The sequence below is a fragment of the Choloepus didactylus genome, chromosome 2 (genome assembly GCF_015220235.1).
Source record: "Choloepus didactylus isolate mChoDid1 chromosome 2, mChoDid1.pri, whole genome shotgun sequence".
NCBI classification, from domain to species: domain Eukaryota; kingdom Metazoa; phylum Chordata; class Mammalia; order Pilosa; family Megalonychidae; genus Choloepus; species Choloepus didactylus.
The window spans coordinates 228,518,473-228,535,501 of record NC_051308.1 but is presented as its reverse complement, the minus strand read 5'-3'; the positions used below and the strand labels follow the sequence as shown (position 1 = coordinate 228,535,501).

Below are 17,029 nucleotides of genomic sequence, written 5' to 3'. Positions count from 1 at the left end.
ATAGAAAGATTCTTAACTATTCTGAAAACTTTCTCTTTTAAAAGAAGGAGTGATTTTAATTTGGGAGCCCCATAAGGCAGTATTCTGAAAATCAAAAGCCTTCTCTCAATTGCTTAATACCATGAGTAGATAATTGTTAAAAAAAAGGTTGACACTGAAAGAAAATACAGGTATATACAAAAAGAGGTGGAAACTAGGAATTCACGAAAGCCCTCCTAAGTCCAGGGTGCATTTAAACAAATGTTATATTCTCCTCACCTGAATTTTCAATTCTTTTAATGTTTGATTAGCAGAAACGAGAAGTGCTTTCTCACCACGAACTTTTCTGTGTCGCATACTCCGTCGAATAACTTGCTTTTGATAGGCTATGTAATTTTGATGGGATATTTTTTGCCTCTTTGTTCCTCCATTGCTCTAAAGATCCAAAACAAACAGAGCAGGGTAATCATCCACAGTGTGACTCATGCTCATGAAGTTCATCATGCAAGCAAAAGCAGTTTACTTATTGATCCTTTAATCACTTGAAATTCAATGTAAACAATGAGAAGAAACTTGCCAGTCCCTTAGCAGGCTCACATAAAATTGAAAAAAGAAAAGGATGAACAATATACACCTCTATCTGGATGTACACTCCAGGATTTAAACATAATAATTTTTAAAAGGATATTTAAAATAAAAAAGATAAATTTGAAGTTAAATCAGAAAGCACACATGATAACCTAAAAAAGTCAAGATTTTAAAATTTAATTCAAAAACAAACTGAATTCTAATTTACTTATTTGTTTTAAATATTTTCTTCTCTTTTTGAGAATGACATGAAAGCCAAGTAAAACCTGCTGAGAACTTTAAAATGAAAGATAGTACCTTAACCAAAACATTGAAAATAGCTTAACTACAAACAAGATGAAGACTTTGTGCCTTTTATCATGATGAAAAATGCACCTTTACCTACAAAGTATTCTTGCAAAAAATGCTAAACCTGAATCTAATCAAGCATTTAGACCCAACTTCCAATTTACAGAAAATACAGGGGATAGAGAAACAAGTTAAAATCAATAACAGAAGGAGAAAATAAGCCAAATCCAGAATATCGGACAATCTTTAAGAAACCAGACTAATAATCTCTAAGTCAGTATCAAGGAGGGAAAAGAATGGTTGAGGAGGTAGGGTAACTGTTCTAGATTTTAACAGTCTAACGTGATACAAAATAATGCATACCTTGATTTCACACAGGTTGGAGGAAAAAAATTTAAGACATATTTGGGATAGCTGGGGAAATTTGGGTACATTAGATGATGTTAGAGAATTTTTTGTCAGTTTCTTATTTGTGAGCACAGTATTAACATTATATAGGACACTGTCCTTACTTCTAGGATATTCCAGCTTAAGTATTTAGAGGTGGCGTTTCATGGTGGCCACAATTTATCTAAAAATGGTTCAGCAAAACAGCTCAAGCATTCACATGAGGACATAAATACATATTGTACTAGTGTCCTAGTTTGCTAATGCTGCAGAATGCAAAACACCAGAGATGGATTGGCTTTTATAAAACGGGGATTTATTTCGCTACACAGTTACAGTCTTAAGGCCACAAAGCGTCCAAGGCAACACATCAGCAATCGGGTACCCTCACCGGAGGATGGCCAATGGCCTCCGGAAAACCTCTGTTAGCTAGGAAGGCAGCTGGCATCTGCTCCAAAGCTCCGGCCTCAAAACGGCTTTCTCCCAGGACGTTCCTCTCCAGCAAGCTTGCTTCTCTTCAAAACATCACTCCCAGCTGCACTCTCTTTCCTCTTTGAGTCAGCTCATTTATATAGCTCCACCGATCAAGGCCCACCCCGAATGGGTGGGGCCAAGCCTCCATGGGAACATCTCATCAAAATTATTTCCCACAGCTGGGTGGGGCACACTCCAAGCAAATCTAACCAACACCAAAACTTCTGCCCCACACAAGACCACAAAGATAATGGCATTTGGGGGACACAATACACTCAAACCGGCACAACTAGTCTTTTCACATTTTTGTAATAAAAAGTAAGAAAAAATAATTGATAAGGGCCAAAAGTCTTTCTACAATCCTCCTACAAATGCCTCAACAAGATGTTAACAAACAGTCGAGATTCTTCTGCTAACCAGGCCAGGGAATAGAAGATGCAGAATTTTGAAAAAAAATCTTTTTCTCTGGTTCAATTAAATCTGGATGAGGTAACCCCAAGGCCCTGGTGCTGGCTTCTGTAGTTATTACTGACTGTCAGCTGTGCACATGCAGAGCGGTTTAGGGGTCATTCTGGACACAGATGCCACATATTCACTACTAATGGAGTGCCACAGATTTACAGAGCAGAAGAGGATCAGGATGCAAACACAAAAGAGCATCTGGCAAAGTGATACCCATTGGCTAGGCACTGCACAAGGTTAGGTTAAGCTGTAGCCCTGAGTCTAAATAGATAACAAAGGTGATTCAAAGAGCCATAAGAAAAGGTTAAGTGAACCTATAGGGGTTCAAAAATATCAGAGTTGATGAAACATTTTTCTCAATCCCAACTGCTGAAAGAAAAGATCAAATTGACTCTGAATTCCACAATTAGGAATATAAGGAAACATATCTATAACAACATATAATTTTGCTTTAGACACAAAACAGAACCTAAAAGCAAAGCCCTGAGCATCAAGCAAGATACATATTTCAATGACTGATTTTCAATGAGGCAAAAGCTTTTCCCAGAATTGTCTTTAAAAAAAAAAAAAAAAAATCCATAGTATTTAAATCCAATTTAACTGACAAAAACCAGCCCAATGGTTTTAGAAGGCTTTCAGTGAACTAAGTGAATCCCAATACTGGGTACATCATTAACCTAAATTTTAGAAAAAGTCAAAGGAACTGGGTTGATCTAGCTTACAGAAGGTGGCGGGGGCGGGGGGAATGTGTGGGGGGATTTGTTCATCTCCATTAAGGACAAGCAGAAATGCATGATTTTTATAATAGGGATTTAAAACAGCAATTACAGAAGCCATCTAGGTATTAAGATACTGTAATGTATTACAAAGAAAAGGTGAGAGGACCCCTTAACTGAAAAGGCCTGACATTCATTCTTCAGAGGCCATCTACTCTCTCTAATGGGAGGGTGGACTTGAGAGCTTTTGTGGGCCCAAAATATTTAAAAAACATTTTATAATACTACAACATCCAAACAAGGAGAAAGGAAGACTGAAGAAAATTATAAAGTACAAAAAATAATTCCAGCATAAAACCCAGCATTCACTATCATATTTACAAATGTGAGCTTTGTTGTCATCCACAACTGAGGAGAGTAATTCCACATCGACTTTTTAAAAATTGATGTGGTTATGGCCACAATAAATATATGCAGACATTCAAAAGAACCTAGACTTCCAAAATCTAAATCACTTGAAAATGCAGAATTTAGATTCTAAATAACTCTTGGGGTAAAAAGCAAAGTTTGAAATAACAGAAATTAATGATAATAAAGAACATACATTAATGCTTAACAAAATAATTTACAAAGTTTACCAGAAGGATAGAGAATAAATTGGTGACAACAGCAACATTTGGAAAACAGATGAGATTCCCAACTGATTATTAAACTATATCATAAAACTATAATAATCAAAACAATATGGGGAGGAGATCTAAGATGGTGGCATAGAGAGGAGTGGAAGCTAATTGATCCCCCTGGAACAACTAATAAATAACCAGGAACAACTAGTAAATAATCCAGAATAACTGCAGGGGGACAAACATGACCGTCCACTCATCATACACCAACCTGAATTAGGAGGAATGTCCGAGATCGCAGCATGAAATCTGTAAGTAAAAACTGTGGATCCAAGCTGGGAGCCCCACCCACAAAGCCTGAGCTGCAAAGCCTCATGGAGCTAGAGAGCAGCTTTCTCTGAGCAAGCAAATACAGAGCAGCTGAGCTCCAGCTGGGATTTTAATTAACAAGCGTGGACTGCTCAACACAAGCTACAAATCCCCAACGAGCAGACAAAGGCTTTGAGTGATGACTGACCTTGGAGAGCCAGAGGGTGGCCACAGACTGGCCCTGAAGGGAGCTTTCTGTACCTGTTTTGGCTCGGTGAAGAAAGCCTCAGCCATTTTCATTTCCTAGTGTTCTGACCCAGACAAGGGTGGAGGTAGCACAGGCAGAGAGAGACCACTGAAATGCTAATGACCTCTCCCTAGAGGTTCTATGTTCCCTAAGAGGAAGGGGGTGGGGCCTAGATCTACTACCTGCCTTCCATTCAAAACTAGACCCCAGAGCCTGGGGAAAAACAGCCATGGGCCACACCTCCTTATACCAAGCTGGAGTTACAGGCTGACAGGTGCCACCTGCTGGGCAGAAAAGCACAGTGACCCAAGGCCTCACAGGGTGTACAAATTTTCTAAGACATACCCTCAGGGAAACTGGGTATTTCATAGTTCTTCCTTCTGGGACTGCAGCCCCTTTTGGTCTGGGAAAACCTGATTGGGGTAACCAAGGAAACCATGCCTAGAAAACAGAAAAATACAACCTACACTAAGAAAAACAAAGTTATGGCCCAGTCAAAGGAACAAACTTATACTTCAACTGAGATACAGGAATTTAAACAACTAATACTAAATCAATTCAAAAAGGTTAGGGAAGATATGGCAAAAGAGATGAACCATATAATGAAAACACAGCATACATAAGGTAGAAATAGAAAGTTCGAAAAACTAACTGGCAGAATCTATGGAAATGAAAGGCACAACACAAGAGACGAAAGACACAATGGAAACATACAACAGCAGATCTCAAGAGGCAGAAGAAAGCACTCAGGAACCAGAGAACAAGTCACCTGAAAGCCTACACACAAAAGAACAGATAGAGAAAAGAATGGAAAAATATAAGCAACATCTCTGGGAACTTAAGGACAAAACGAAAATCAGGCATGTATGTGTCATTGGTGTCCCAGGAGAAGAGAAGGGAAAAGGGGCAGAAGCAATAATAGGGGAAATAGTCAATGAAAATTTCCCATCTCTTATGAAAGACATAAAATTATGGATCCAAGAAGAGCAGCGTACCCCAAATAAGAGATCTGAATAGGCCTATGTCAAGACACATAATAAGCAGATTATCAAATGTCAAAGATAAAAAGAGAATCCTGAAAGCAGCAATAAAAAAGTGATCCATCACCTACAAAGGAAGCTTGATAAGACTATGTGCAGATTTCTCAATAGAAAACATGAAGTTAAGAAGGAAGTAGGGTGATATATTTAAGATACTGAAAGAGAAAAACTGCCAACCAAGAATCCTATATCCAGCAAAACTGTCCTTCAAATATGAGGGAGAGCTTAAAATATTCTCAGACAATGACAGAGTTTGTGAACAAGATACCTGCTCTACAGGAAATACTAAAGGAAGCACTGGAGACAGAAAGGAAAAGACAGGACTGAGAAGTTTGGAAAACAATTTTTGGAGATAGTAGCACAGCAATCTAAGTACACTGAACAAAGATGACTGCGAGTATGGTTGAAAGAGGAAGGCTGGGACCATGTGGGACACCAGAACAAAAGACAAAGGATAAAGACTGGGACTGTGTAACTTAGGGAAACCTAGGGTGCGCAACAATTATAATAAAAGGTATAAATATGTTTTTACATGAGGTAGAACAAATGAATGTCAACATTGCAAGGTGTTAAAAACAGGGTGGGATTGGGGGGAAAATATAGTCAATACAACCTAGAGACTATAATTAACGGAAACACTGTATTATGCTTTCTGTAATATAACGAAGGCAATATACCAAAGCTAAATGCATATGGGGCGAGGAGGGACTAGGGGAAGCATATGGGATTCCTGGCACTGGTGATGTTATCTGACTCTTTATTCTACTTTAGGTTAATGCTATCTTTCCTTCTGTTGTTTTCTAGCTGTCATGTTTTTTTTGTTATTGTTGTTTTTCTCTCTCTCTTTCTCTTTTCTTATTCTTTTGTCTCTCTGCCTTCTTTGACTCTTCCTCCTTCTTTGTGCAAGAAATGGAGATGTCCTTATATAGACAGTGGTGATGGTGCTGAATACATAAATATGTGACTATAAAGGAAACCAACAATTGTTTACTTAGGATGGAATGTATTGTGTGTGAACAAAACCAACTTAAAAGAAAGGGGTTGATGAATAAAACTTGAGGCACTATATTGAATGAGATAAGACAGACATATAAAGACAAATATTGCAGGGTCTCACTGATACGAACTAATTATAATATGTAAACTCATAGACATGAAATATAAGTTACCAGGCTAAAGAATGGGGAGCGGTTGCTTACTATGAGCAGAATGTTCAATTATGGTGAACTTAAACGTTTGGAAATGGACAAGGGTGATGGCAGCATGCTGTGAGAATAACTAACAGTGCTGAAAGATGTGTGAAGGTGGTGGAAAGGGTAAGCTCAGAGTCACGTATGTCACCAGAAGGAAAGGTGGAGATTAAAAGATGGGAATGTATAAAACAGTGAATCGGCGGGGCAAGATGGCGGACTGGTGAGCTGTATGTTTTAGTTACTCCTCCAGGAAAGTAGGTAGAAAGCCAGGAACTGCGTGGACTGGACACCACAGAGCAATATGACTTTGGGCATACTTCATACAACACTCATGAAAACGTGGAACTGCTGAGATCAGCGAAATCTGTAAGTTTTTGTGGCCAGGGGACCCGCACCCCTCCCTGCCAGGCTCAGTCCCGTGGGAGGAGGGGCTGTCAGCTCCGGGAAGGAGAAGGGAGAACTGCAGTAGCAGCCCTTATCGGAAACTCATTCTACTGATCCAAACTCCAACCATAGATAGACTGAGACCAGACACCAGAGAATCTGAGAGCAGCCAGCCCAGCAGAGAGGAGACAGACATACAAAAAATAAAAGCGGAGGATTTTTGGAGTTCTGGTGAACATAGAAAGGGGAAGGGCAGAGCTCAGGCCCTGAGGCTCATATGCAAATCCCGAAGAAAAGCTGATCTCTCTGCCCTGTGGACCTTTCCTTAATAGCCCTAATTGCTTTGTCTCTTAGCATTTCAATAACCCATTAGATCTGTGAGGAGGGACCTTTTTTTTTTTTTTAATCCTTTTTTCTTTTTCTAAAACAATTACTCTAAGAAGCCCAATACAGAAAGCTTCAAAGACTTGCAATTTGGGCAGGTCAAGACAAGAGCAGAACTAAGAGAGCTCTGAGACAAAAGGCAATAATCCAGTGGCTGAGAAAATTCACTAAACACCACAACTTCCCAAGAAAAGGGGGTTGTCCGCTCACAGCCACCATCCTGGTGGACAGGAAACACTCCTGCCCATCGCCAGCCCCATAGCCCAGAGCTGCCCCAGACAACCCAGTGTGACGGAAGTGCTTCAAATAACAGGCACACACCACAAAACTGGGCGTGGACATTAGCCTTCCCTGCAACCTCAGCTGATTGTCCCAGAGTTGGGAAGGTGGAGCAGTGTGAATTAACAAAGCCCCATTCAGCCATCATTTCAGCAGACTGGGAGCCTCCCTACACAGCCCAGCAGCCCAGAACTGCCCTGGGGGGACGGCACTCACCTGTGACATAGCACAGTCATCACTCAACAGAGGATCCGGGGTGCACAGCCTGGAAGAGGGGCCCACTTGCAAGTCTCAGGAACCATACGCCAATACCAAGGACTTGTGGGTCAGTGGCAGAGACAAACTGTGGCAGGACTGAACTGAAGGATTAGACTATTGCAGCAGCTTTAAAACTCTAGGATCACCAGGGAGATTTGATTGTTAGAGCCACCCCCCCTCCCTGACTGCCCAGAAACACGCCCCGTATACAGGGCAGGCAACACCAACTACACACACAAGCTTGGTACACCAATTGGACCCCACAAGACTCACTCCCCCACTCACCAAAAAGGCTAAGCAGGGGAGAACTGGCTTGTGGAGAACAGGTGGCTCGTGGACACCACCTGCTGGTTACTTAGAGAAAGTGTACTCCATGAAGCTGTAGATCTGATAAATTAGAGATAAGGACTTCAATTGGTCTACAAATCCTAAAAGAACCCTATCAAGTTCAGCAAATGCCAAGAGGCCAAAAACAACAGAAAATTATAAAGCATATGAAAAAACCAGACGATATGGATAACCCAAGCCCAAGCGGCCAAATCAAAAGATCAGAAGAGACACAGCACCTAGAGCAGCTACTCAAAGAACTAAAGATGAACAATGAGACTATAGTACGGGATACAAAGGATATCAACAAGACCCTAGAAGAGCATAAAGAAGACATTGCAAGACTAAATAAAAAAATGGACGATCTTATGGAAATTAAAGAAACTGTTGACCAAATTAAAAAGATTCTGGACATTCATAGTACAAGACTAGAGGAAGTTGAACAACGAATCAGTGACCTGGAAGATGACAGAATGGAAAATGAAAGCATAAAAGAAAGAATGGGGAAAAAAATTGAAAAAATCGAAATGGACCTCAGGGATATGATAGATAATATGAAAAGTCTGAATATAAGACTCATTGGTGTTCCAGAAGGGGAAGAAAAGGGTAAAGGTCTAGGAAGAGTATTCAAAGAAATTGTTGGGGGAAAACTTCCCAAATCTTCTAAACAAAATAAATACACAAATCATAAATGCTCAGCGAACTCCAAATAGAATAAATCCAAATAAACCCACTCCGAGACACATTCTGATCACACTGTCAAACACAGAAGAGAAGGAGCAAGTTCTGAAAGCAGCAAGAGAAAAGCAATTCACCATATACAAAGGAAACAGCATAAGAGTAAGTAGTGACTACTCAGCAGCCACCATGGAGGCGAGAAGGCAGTGGCACGATATATTTAAAATTCTGAGTGAGAAAAATTTCCAGCCAAGAATACTTTATCCAGCAAAGCTCTCCTTCAAATTTGAGGGAGAGCTTAAATTTTTCACAGACAAACAAATGCTGAGAGAATTTGCTAACAAGAGACCTGCCCTACTGGAGATACTAAAGGGAGCCCTACAGACAGAGAAACAAAGAAAGGACAGAGAGACTTGGAGAAAGGTTCAGTACTAAATAGATTCGGTATGGGTACAATAAAGGATATTAATACATAGAGGGGAAAAATATGACAAACATAAACCAAAGGATAAGATGGCTGATTCAAGAAATGCCTTCACGGTTATAACGTTGAATGTAAATGGATTAAACTCCCCAATTAAAAGATATAGATTCGCAGAATGGATCAAAAAAATGAACCATCAATATGTTGCATACAAGAGACTCATCTTAGACTCAGGGACACAAAGAAACTGAAAGTGAAAGGATGGAAAAAAATATTTCATGCAAGCTACAGCCAAAAGAAAGCAGGTGTAGCAATATTAATCTCAGATAAAATAGTCTTTAAATGCAGGGATGTTTTGAGAGACAAAGAAGGCCACTACATACTAATAAAAGGGGCAATTCAACAAGAAGAAATAACAATCGTAAATGTCTATGCACCCAATCAAGGTGCCACAAAATACATGAGAGAAACACTGGCAAAACTAAAGGAAGCAATTGATGTTTCCACAATAATTGTGGGAGACTTCAACACATCACTCTCTCCTATAGATAGATCAACCAGACAGAAGACCAATAAGGAAATTGAAAACCTAAACAATCTGATAAATGAATTAGATTTAACAGACATATACAGGACATTACATCCCAAATCACCAGGATACACATACTTTCCTAGTGCTCACGGAACTTTCTCCAGAATAGATCATATGCTGGGACATAAAACAAGCCTCAATAAATTTAAAAAGATTGAAATTATTCAAAGCACATTCTCTGACCACAATGGAATACAATTAGAAGTCAATAACCATCAGAGACAGAAAATTCACAAATACCTGGAGGTTAAACAACACACTCCTAAACAATCAGTGGGTTAAAGAAGAAATAGCAAGAGAAATTGCTAAATATATAGAGACGAATGAAAATGAGAACACAACATACCAAAACCTATGGGATGCAGCAAAAGCAGTGCTAAGGGGGAAATTTATAGCACTAAACGCATATATTAAAAAGGAAGAAAGAGCCAAAATCAAAGAACTAATGGATCAACTGAAGAAGCTAGAAAATGAACAGCAAACCAATCCTAAACCAAGTAGAAGAAAAGAAATAACAAGGATTAAAGCAGAAATAAATGACATAGAGAACAAAAAAACAATAGAGGGCGGGGCAAGATGGCAGACTGGTGAGCTGTAAGTTTTAGTTACTCCTCCAGGAAAGTAGGTAAAAAGCCAGGAACTGCGTGGACTGGACACCACAGAGCAATCTGACTTTGGGCATACTTCATACAACACTCATGAAAACGTGGAACTGCTGAGATCAGCGAAATCTGTAAGTTTTTGCGGCCAGGGGACCCGCGCCCCTCCCTGCCAGGCTCAGTCCCGGGGGAGGAGGGGCTGTCAGCTCCGGGAAGGAGAAGGGAGAACTGCAGTGGCTGCTCTTATCGAAAACTCATTCTACTGATTCAAACTCCAACCATAGACAGACTGAGACCAGACACCAGAGACTCTGAGAGCAGCCAGCCCAGCACAGAGGAGACAGGCATAGAAAAAAAACAACACGAAAAACTCCAAAATAAAAGCAGAGGATTTTTGGAGTTCTGGTGAACACAGAAAGGGGAAGGGCAGAGCTCAGGCCTTGAGGCGCATATGCAAATCCCGAAGCAAAGCTGATCTCTCTGCCCTGTGCACCTTTCCTTAATGGCCCTGGTTGCTTTGTCTATTAGCATTTCAATAACCCATTAGATCTCTGAGGAGGGCCGTTTTTTTTTTTTTTTTTTTTAAATCCTTTTTGCTTTTTCTAAAACAATTACTCTAAGAAGCTCAATACAGAAAGCTTCAAAGAATTGCAATTTGGGCACGTCAAGTCAAGAGCAGAACTAAGAGAGCTCTGAGACAAAAGGCAATAATCCAGTGGCTGAGAAAATTCACTAAACAACACAACTTCCCAAGAAAAGGGGGGTGTCCGCTCACAGCCACCATCCTGGTGGACAGGAAACACTCCTGCCCATCGCCAGCCCCATAGCCCAGAGCTGCCCCAGACAACCCAGTGTGACGGAAGTGCTTCAAATAACAGGCACACACCACAAAACTGGGCGTGGACATTAGCCTTCCCTGCAACCTCAGCTGAATGTCCCAGAGCTGGGAAGGTGGAGCAGTGTGAATTAACAAAGCCCCATTCAGCCATCATTTGAGCAGACTGGGAGCCTCCCTACACAGCCCAGCAGTCCAGAACTGCCCTGGGGGGACGGCACTCACCTGTGACATAGCACAGTCATCACTCAACAGAGGACCCGGGGTGCACAGCCTGGAAGAGGGGCCCACTTGCAAGTCTCAGGAGCCATACGCCAATACCAAAGACTTGTGGGTCAGTGGCAGAGACAAACTGTGGCAGGACTGAACTGAAGGATTAGACTATTGCAGCACCTTTAAAACTCTAGGATCATCAGGAAGATTTGATTGTTAGGGCCACCCCCCCTCCCCGACTGCCCAGAAACACGCCCCACATACAGGGCAGGCAACACCAACTACACACGCAAGCTTGGTACACCAATTGGGCCCCACAAGACTCACTCCCCCACACACCAAAAAGGCTAAGCAGGGGAGATCTGGCTTGTGGAGAACAGGTGGCTCGTGGATGCCACCTGCTGGTTAGTTAGAGAAAGTGTACTCCACGAAGCTGTAGATCTGATAAATTAGAGATAAGGACTTCAATAGGTCTACAAACCCTAAAAGAACCCTATCAAGTTCAGCAAATGCCACGAGGCCAAAAACAACAGAAAATTATAAAGCATATGAAAAAACCAGACGATATGGATAACCCAAGCCCAAGCACCCAAATCAAAAGACCAGAAGAGACACAGCACCTAGAGCAGCTACTCAAAGAACTAAAGATGAACAATGAGACCATAGTACGGGATATGAAGGAAATCAAGAAGACCCTAGAAGAGCATAAAGAAGACATTGCAAGACTAAATAAAAAAATGGATGATCTTATGGAAATTAAAGAAACTGTTGACCAAATTAAAAAGATTCTGGACACTCATAGTACAAGACTAGAGGAAGTTGAACAACGAATCAGTGACCTGGAAGATGACAGAATGGAAAATGAAAGCATAAAAGAAAGAATGGGGAAAAAAATTGAAAAACTCGAAATGTACTTCAGGGATATGATAGATAATATGAAACGTCCGAATATAAGACTCATTGGTGTCCCAGAAGGGGAAGAAAAGGGTAAAGGTCTAGGAAGAGTATTCAAAGAAATTGTTGGGGAAAACTTCCCAAATCTTCTAAACAACATAAATACACAAATCATAAATGCTCAGCGAACTCCAAATAGAATAAATCCAAATAAACCCACTCCGAGACATATACTGATCACACTGTCAAACATAGAAGAGAAGGAGCAAGTTCTGAAAGCAGCAAGAGAAAAGCAATTCACCACATACAAAGGAAACAGCATAAGAGCAAGTAGTGACTACTCAGCAGCCACCATGGCGGCAAGAAGGCAGTGGCACGATATATTTAAAATTCTGAGTGAGAGGAATTTCCAGCCAAGAATACTTTATCCAGCAAAGCTCTCCTTCAAATTTGAGGGAGAGCTTAAATTTTTCACAGACAAAGAAATGTTGAGAGAATTTGCTAACAAGAGACCTGCCCTACTGGAGATACTAAAGGGAGCCCTACAGACAGAGAAACAAAGACAGGACAGAGAGACTTGGAGAAAGGTTCAGTACTAAAGAGATTCGGTATAGGTACAATAAAGGATATTAATAGAGAGAGGGAAAAATATGGCAAACATAATCCAAAGGATAAGATGGCCGATTCAAGAAATGCCTTCACGGTTTTAACGTTGAATGTAAATGGATTAAACTCCCCAATTAAAAGATATAGATTCGCAGAATGGATCAAAAAAAATGAACCATCAATATGTTGCATACAAGAGACTCATCTTAGACACAGGGACACAAAGAAACTGAAAGTGAAAGGATGGAAAAAAATATTTCATGCAAGCCACAGCCAAAAGAAAGCAGGTGTAGCAATATTAATCTCAGATAAAATAGACTTCAAATGCAGGGATGTTTTGAGAGACAAAGAAGGCCACTACATACTAATAAAAGGGGCAATTCAGCAAGAAGAAATAACAATCGTAAATGTCTATGCACCCAATCAAGGTGCCACAAAATACATGAGAGAAACACTGGAAAAACTAAAGGAAGCAATTGATGTTTCCACAATAATTGTGGGAGACTTCAACACATCACTCTCTCCTATAGATAGATCAACCAGACAGAAGACCAATAAGGAAATTGAAAACCTAAACAATCTGATAAATGAATTAGATTTAACATACATCTACAGGACATTACATCCCAAATCACCAGGATACACATACTTTTCTAGTGCTCATGGAACTTTCTCCAGAATAGATCATATGCTGGGACATAAAACAAGCCTCAATAAATTTAAAAAGATTGAAATTATTCAAAGCACATTCTCTGACCACAGTGGAATACAATTAGAAGTCAATAACCATCAGAGACTTAGAAAATTCACAAATACCTGGAGGTTAAACAACACACTCCTAAACAATCAGTAGGTTAAAGAAGAAATAGCAAGAGAAATTGCTAAATATATAGAGACGAATGAAAATGAGAACACGACATACCAAAACCTATGGGATGCAGCAAAAGCAGTGCTAAGGGGGAAATTTATAGCACTAAATGCATATATTAAAAAGGAAGAAAGAGCCAAAATCAAAGAACTAATGGATCAACTGAAGAAGCTAGAAAATGAACAGCAAACCAATCCTAAACCAAGTAGAAGAAAAGAAATAACAAGGATTAAAGCAGAAATAAATGACATAGAGAACAAAAAAACAATAGAGAGGATAAATATCACCAAAAGTTGGTTCTTTGAGAAGATCAACAAGATTGACAAGCCCCTAGCTAGACTGACAAAATCAAAAAGAGAGAAGACCCATATAAACAAAATAATGAATGAAAAAGGTGACATAACTGCAGATCCTGAAGAAATTAAAAAAATTATAAGAGGATATTATGAACAAGTGTACGGCAACAAACTGGATAATGTAGAAGAAATGGACAATTTCCTGGAAACATATGAACAACCTAGACTGACCAGAGAAGAAATAGAAGACCTCAACCAACCCATCACAAGCAAAGAGATCCAATCAGTCATCAAAAATCTTCCCACAAATAAATGCCCAGGGCCAGATGGCTTCACAGGGGAATTCTACCAAACTTTCCAGAAAGAACTGACACCAATCTTACTCAAACAATTTCAAAACATTGAAGAAAATGGAACACTACCTAACTCATTTTATGAAGCTAACATCAATCTAATACCAAAACCAGGCAAAGATGCTACAAAAAAGGAAAACTACCGGCCAATCTCCCTAATGAATATAGATGCAAAAATCCTCAACAAAATACTTGCAAATCGAATCCAAAGACACATTAAAAAAATCATACACCATGACCAAGTGGGGTTCATTCCAGGCATGCAAGGATGGTTCAACATAAGAAAAACAATCAATGTATTACAACACATTAAAAACTTGAAAGGGAAAAATCAATTGATCATCTCAATAGATGCTGAAAAAGCATTTGACAAAATCCAACATCCCTTTTTTTTTTTTTTTTTTTAAATCATCATTTTATTGAGATATATTCACATACCACGCAGTCATACAAAACAAATTGTACTTTCGATTGTTTACAGTACCATTACATAGTTGTACATTCATCACCTAAATCAATCCCTGACACCTTCATTAGCACACACACAAAAATAACAAGAATAATAATTAGAGTGAAAAAGAGCAATTGAAGTAAAAAAGAACACTGGGTACCTTTGTCTGTTTGTTTCCTTCCCCTACTTTTCTACACATCCATCCATAAACTAGACAAAGTGGTGTTTGGTCCTTATGGCTTTCCCAATCCCATTGTCACCCCTCATAAGCTACATTTTTATACAACTGTCTTCGAGATTCATGGGTTCTGGGTTGTAGTTTGATAGTTTCAGGTATCCACCACCAGCTACCCCAATTCTTTAGAACCTAAAAAGGGTTGTCTAAAGTGTGCATAAGAGTGCCCACCAGAGTGAACTCTCGGCTCCTTTTGGAATCTCTCTGCCACTGAAGCTTATTTCATTTCCTTTCACATCCCCCTTTTGGTCAAGAAGATGTTCTCCGTCCCACGGTGCCAGGTCTACATTCCTCCCTGGGAGTCATATTCCACGTTGCCAGGGAGATTCACTTCCCTGGGTGTCTGATCCCACGTAGGGGGGAGGGCAGTGATTTCACCTTTCAAGTTGGCTTAGCCAGAGAGAGAGGGCCACATCTGAGCAACAAAGAGGCATTCAGGAGGAGACTGTTAGGCACAAATACAGGGAGGCACAAATACAGGGAGGCCTGTATCAACATGATAAAGAGCATATATGAAAAACCCACAGCCAGCATAGTACTCAATGGTGAGAGACTGAAAGCCTTCCCTCTAAGATCAGGAACAAGACAAGGATGCCCGCTGTCACCACTGTTATTCAACATTGTGCTGGAAGTGCTAGCCAGGGCAATCCGGCAAGACAAAGAAATAAAAGGCATCCAAATTGGAAAAGAAGAAGTAAAACTGTCATTGTTTGCAGATGATATGATCTTATATCTAGAAAACCCTGAGAAATCAACGATACACCTACTAGAGCTAATAAACAAATTTAGCAAAGTAGCGGGATACAAGATTAATGCACATAAGTCAGTAATGTTTCTATATGCTAGAAATGAACAAACTGAAGAGACACTCAAGAAAAAGATACCATTTTCAATAGCAACTAAAAAAATCAAGTACCTAGGAATAAACTTAACCAAAGATGTAAAAGACCTATACAAAGAAAACTACATAACTCTACTAAAAGAAATAGAAGGGGACCTTAAAAGATGGAAAAAATATTCCATGTTCATGGATAGGAAGGCTAAATGTCATTAAGATGTCAATTCTACCCAAACTCATCTACAGATTCAATGCAATCCCAATCAAAATTCCAACAACCTACTTTGCAGACTTGGAAAAGCTAGTTATCAAATTTATTTGGAAAGGGAAGATGCCTCGAATTGCTAAAGACACTCTAAAAAAGAAAAACGAAGTGGGAGGACTTACACTCCCTGACTTTGAAGCTTATTATAAAGCCACAGTTGCCAAAACAGCATGGTACTGGCACAAAGATAGACATATAGATCAATGGAATCGAATTGAGAATTCAGAGATAGACCCTCAGATCTACGGCCGAATGATCTTTGATAAGGCCCCCAAAGTCACCGAACTGAGCCATAATGGTCTTTTCAACAAATGGGGCTGGGAGAGTTGGATATCCATATCCAAAAGAATGAAAGAGGACCCCTACCTCACCCCCCTACACAAAAATTAACTCAAAATGGACCAAAGATCTCAATATAAAGAAAGTACCATTAAACTCCTAGAAGATAATGTAGGAAAACATCTTCAAGACCTTGTATTAGGAGGCCACTTCCTAGACTTTACACCCAAAGCACAAGCAACAAAAGAGAAAATAGATAAATGGGAACTCCTCAAGCTTAGAAGTTTCTGCACCTCAAAGGAATTTCTCAAAAAGGTAAAGAGGCAGCCAACTCAATGGGAAAAAATTTTTGGAAACCATGTATCTGACAAAAGACTGATATCTTGCATATACAAAGAAATCCTACAACTCAATGACAATAGTACAGACAGCCCAATTATAAAATGGGCAAAAGATATGAAAAGACAGTTCTCTGAAGAGGAAATACAAATGGCCAAGAAACACATGAAAAAATGTTCAGCTTCACTAGCTATTAGAGAGATGCAAATTAAGACCACAATGAGATACCATCTAACACCGGTTAGAATGGCTGCCATTAAACAAACAGGAAACTACAAATGCTGGAGGGGATGTGGAGAAATTGGAACTCTTATTCATTGTTGGTG

At 39.8% G+C, this 17,029-nt stretch overlaps 1 protein-coding gene across 2 annotated transcripts in view; it reads right to left on the bottom strand.

Moving 5' to 3' along the window:
* Nucleotides 1-17,029, bottom strand: part of USP48 (ubiquitin specific peptidase 48) — a 148,223-nt gene that overhangs the window by 12,383 nt on the left and 118,811 nt on the right. For both annotated transcript variants that reach the window (XM_037828250.1, XM_037828251.1), the window contains exon 23: nt 259-414. In XM_037828250.1, coding sequence (XP_037684178.1) covers nt 259-414 — 156 coding nt within the window. The remainder of the gene's footprint in view (nt 1-258; nt 415-17,029) is intronic.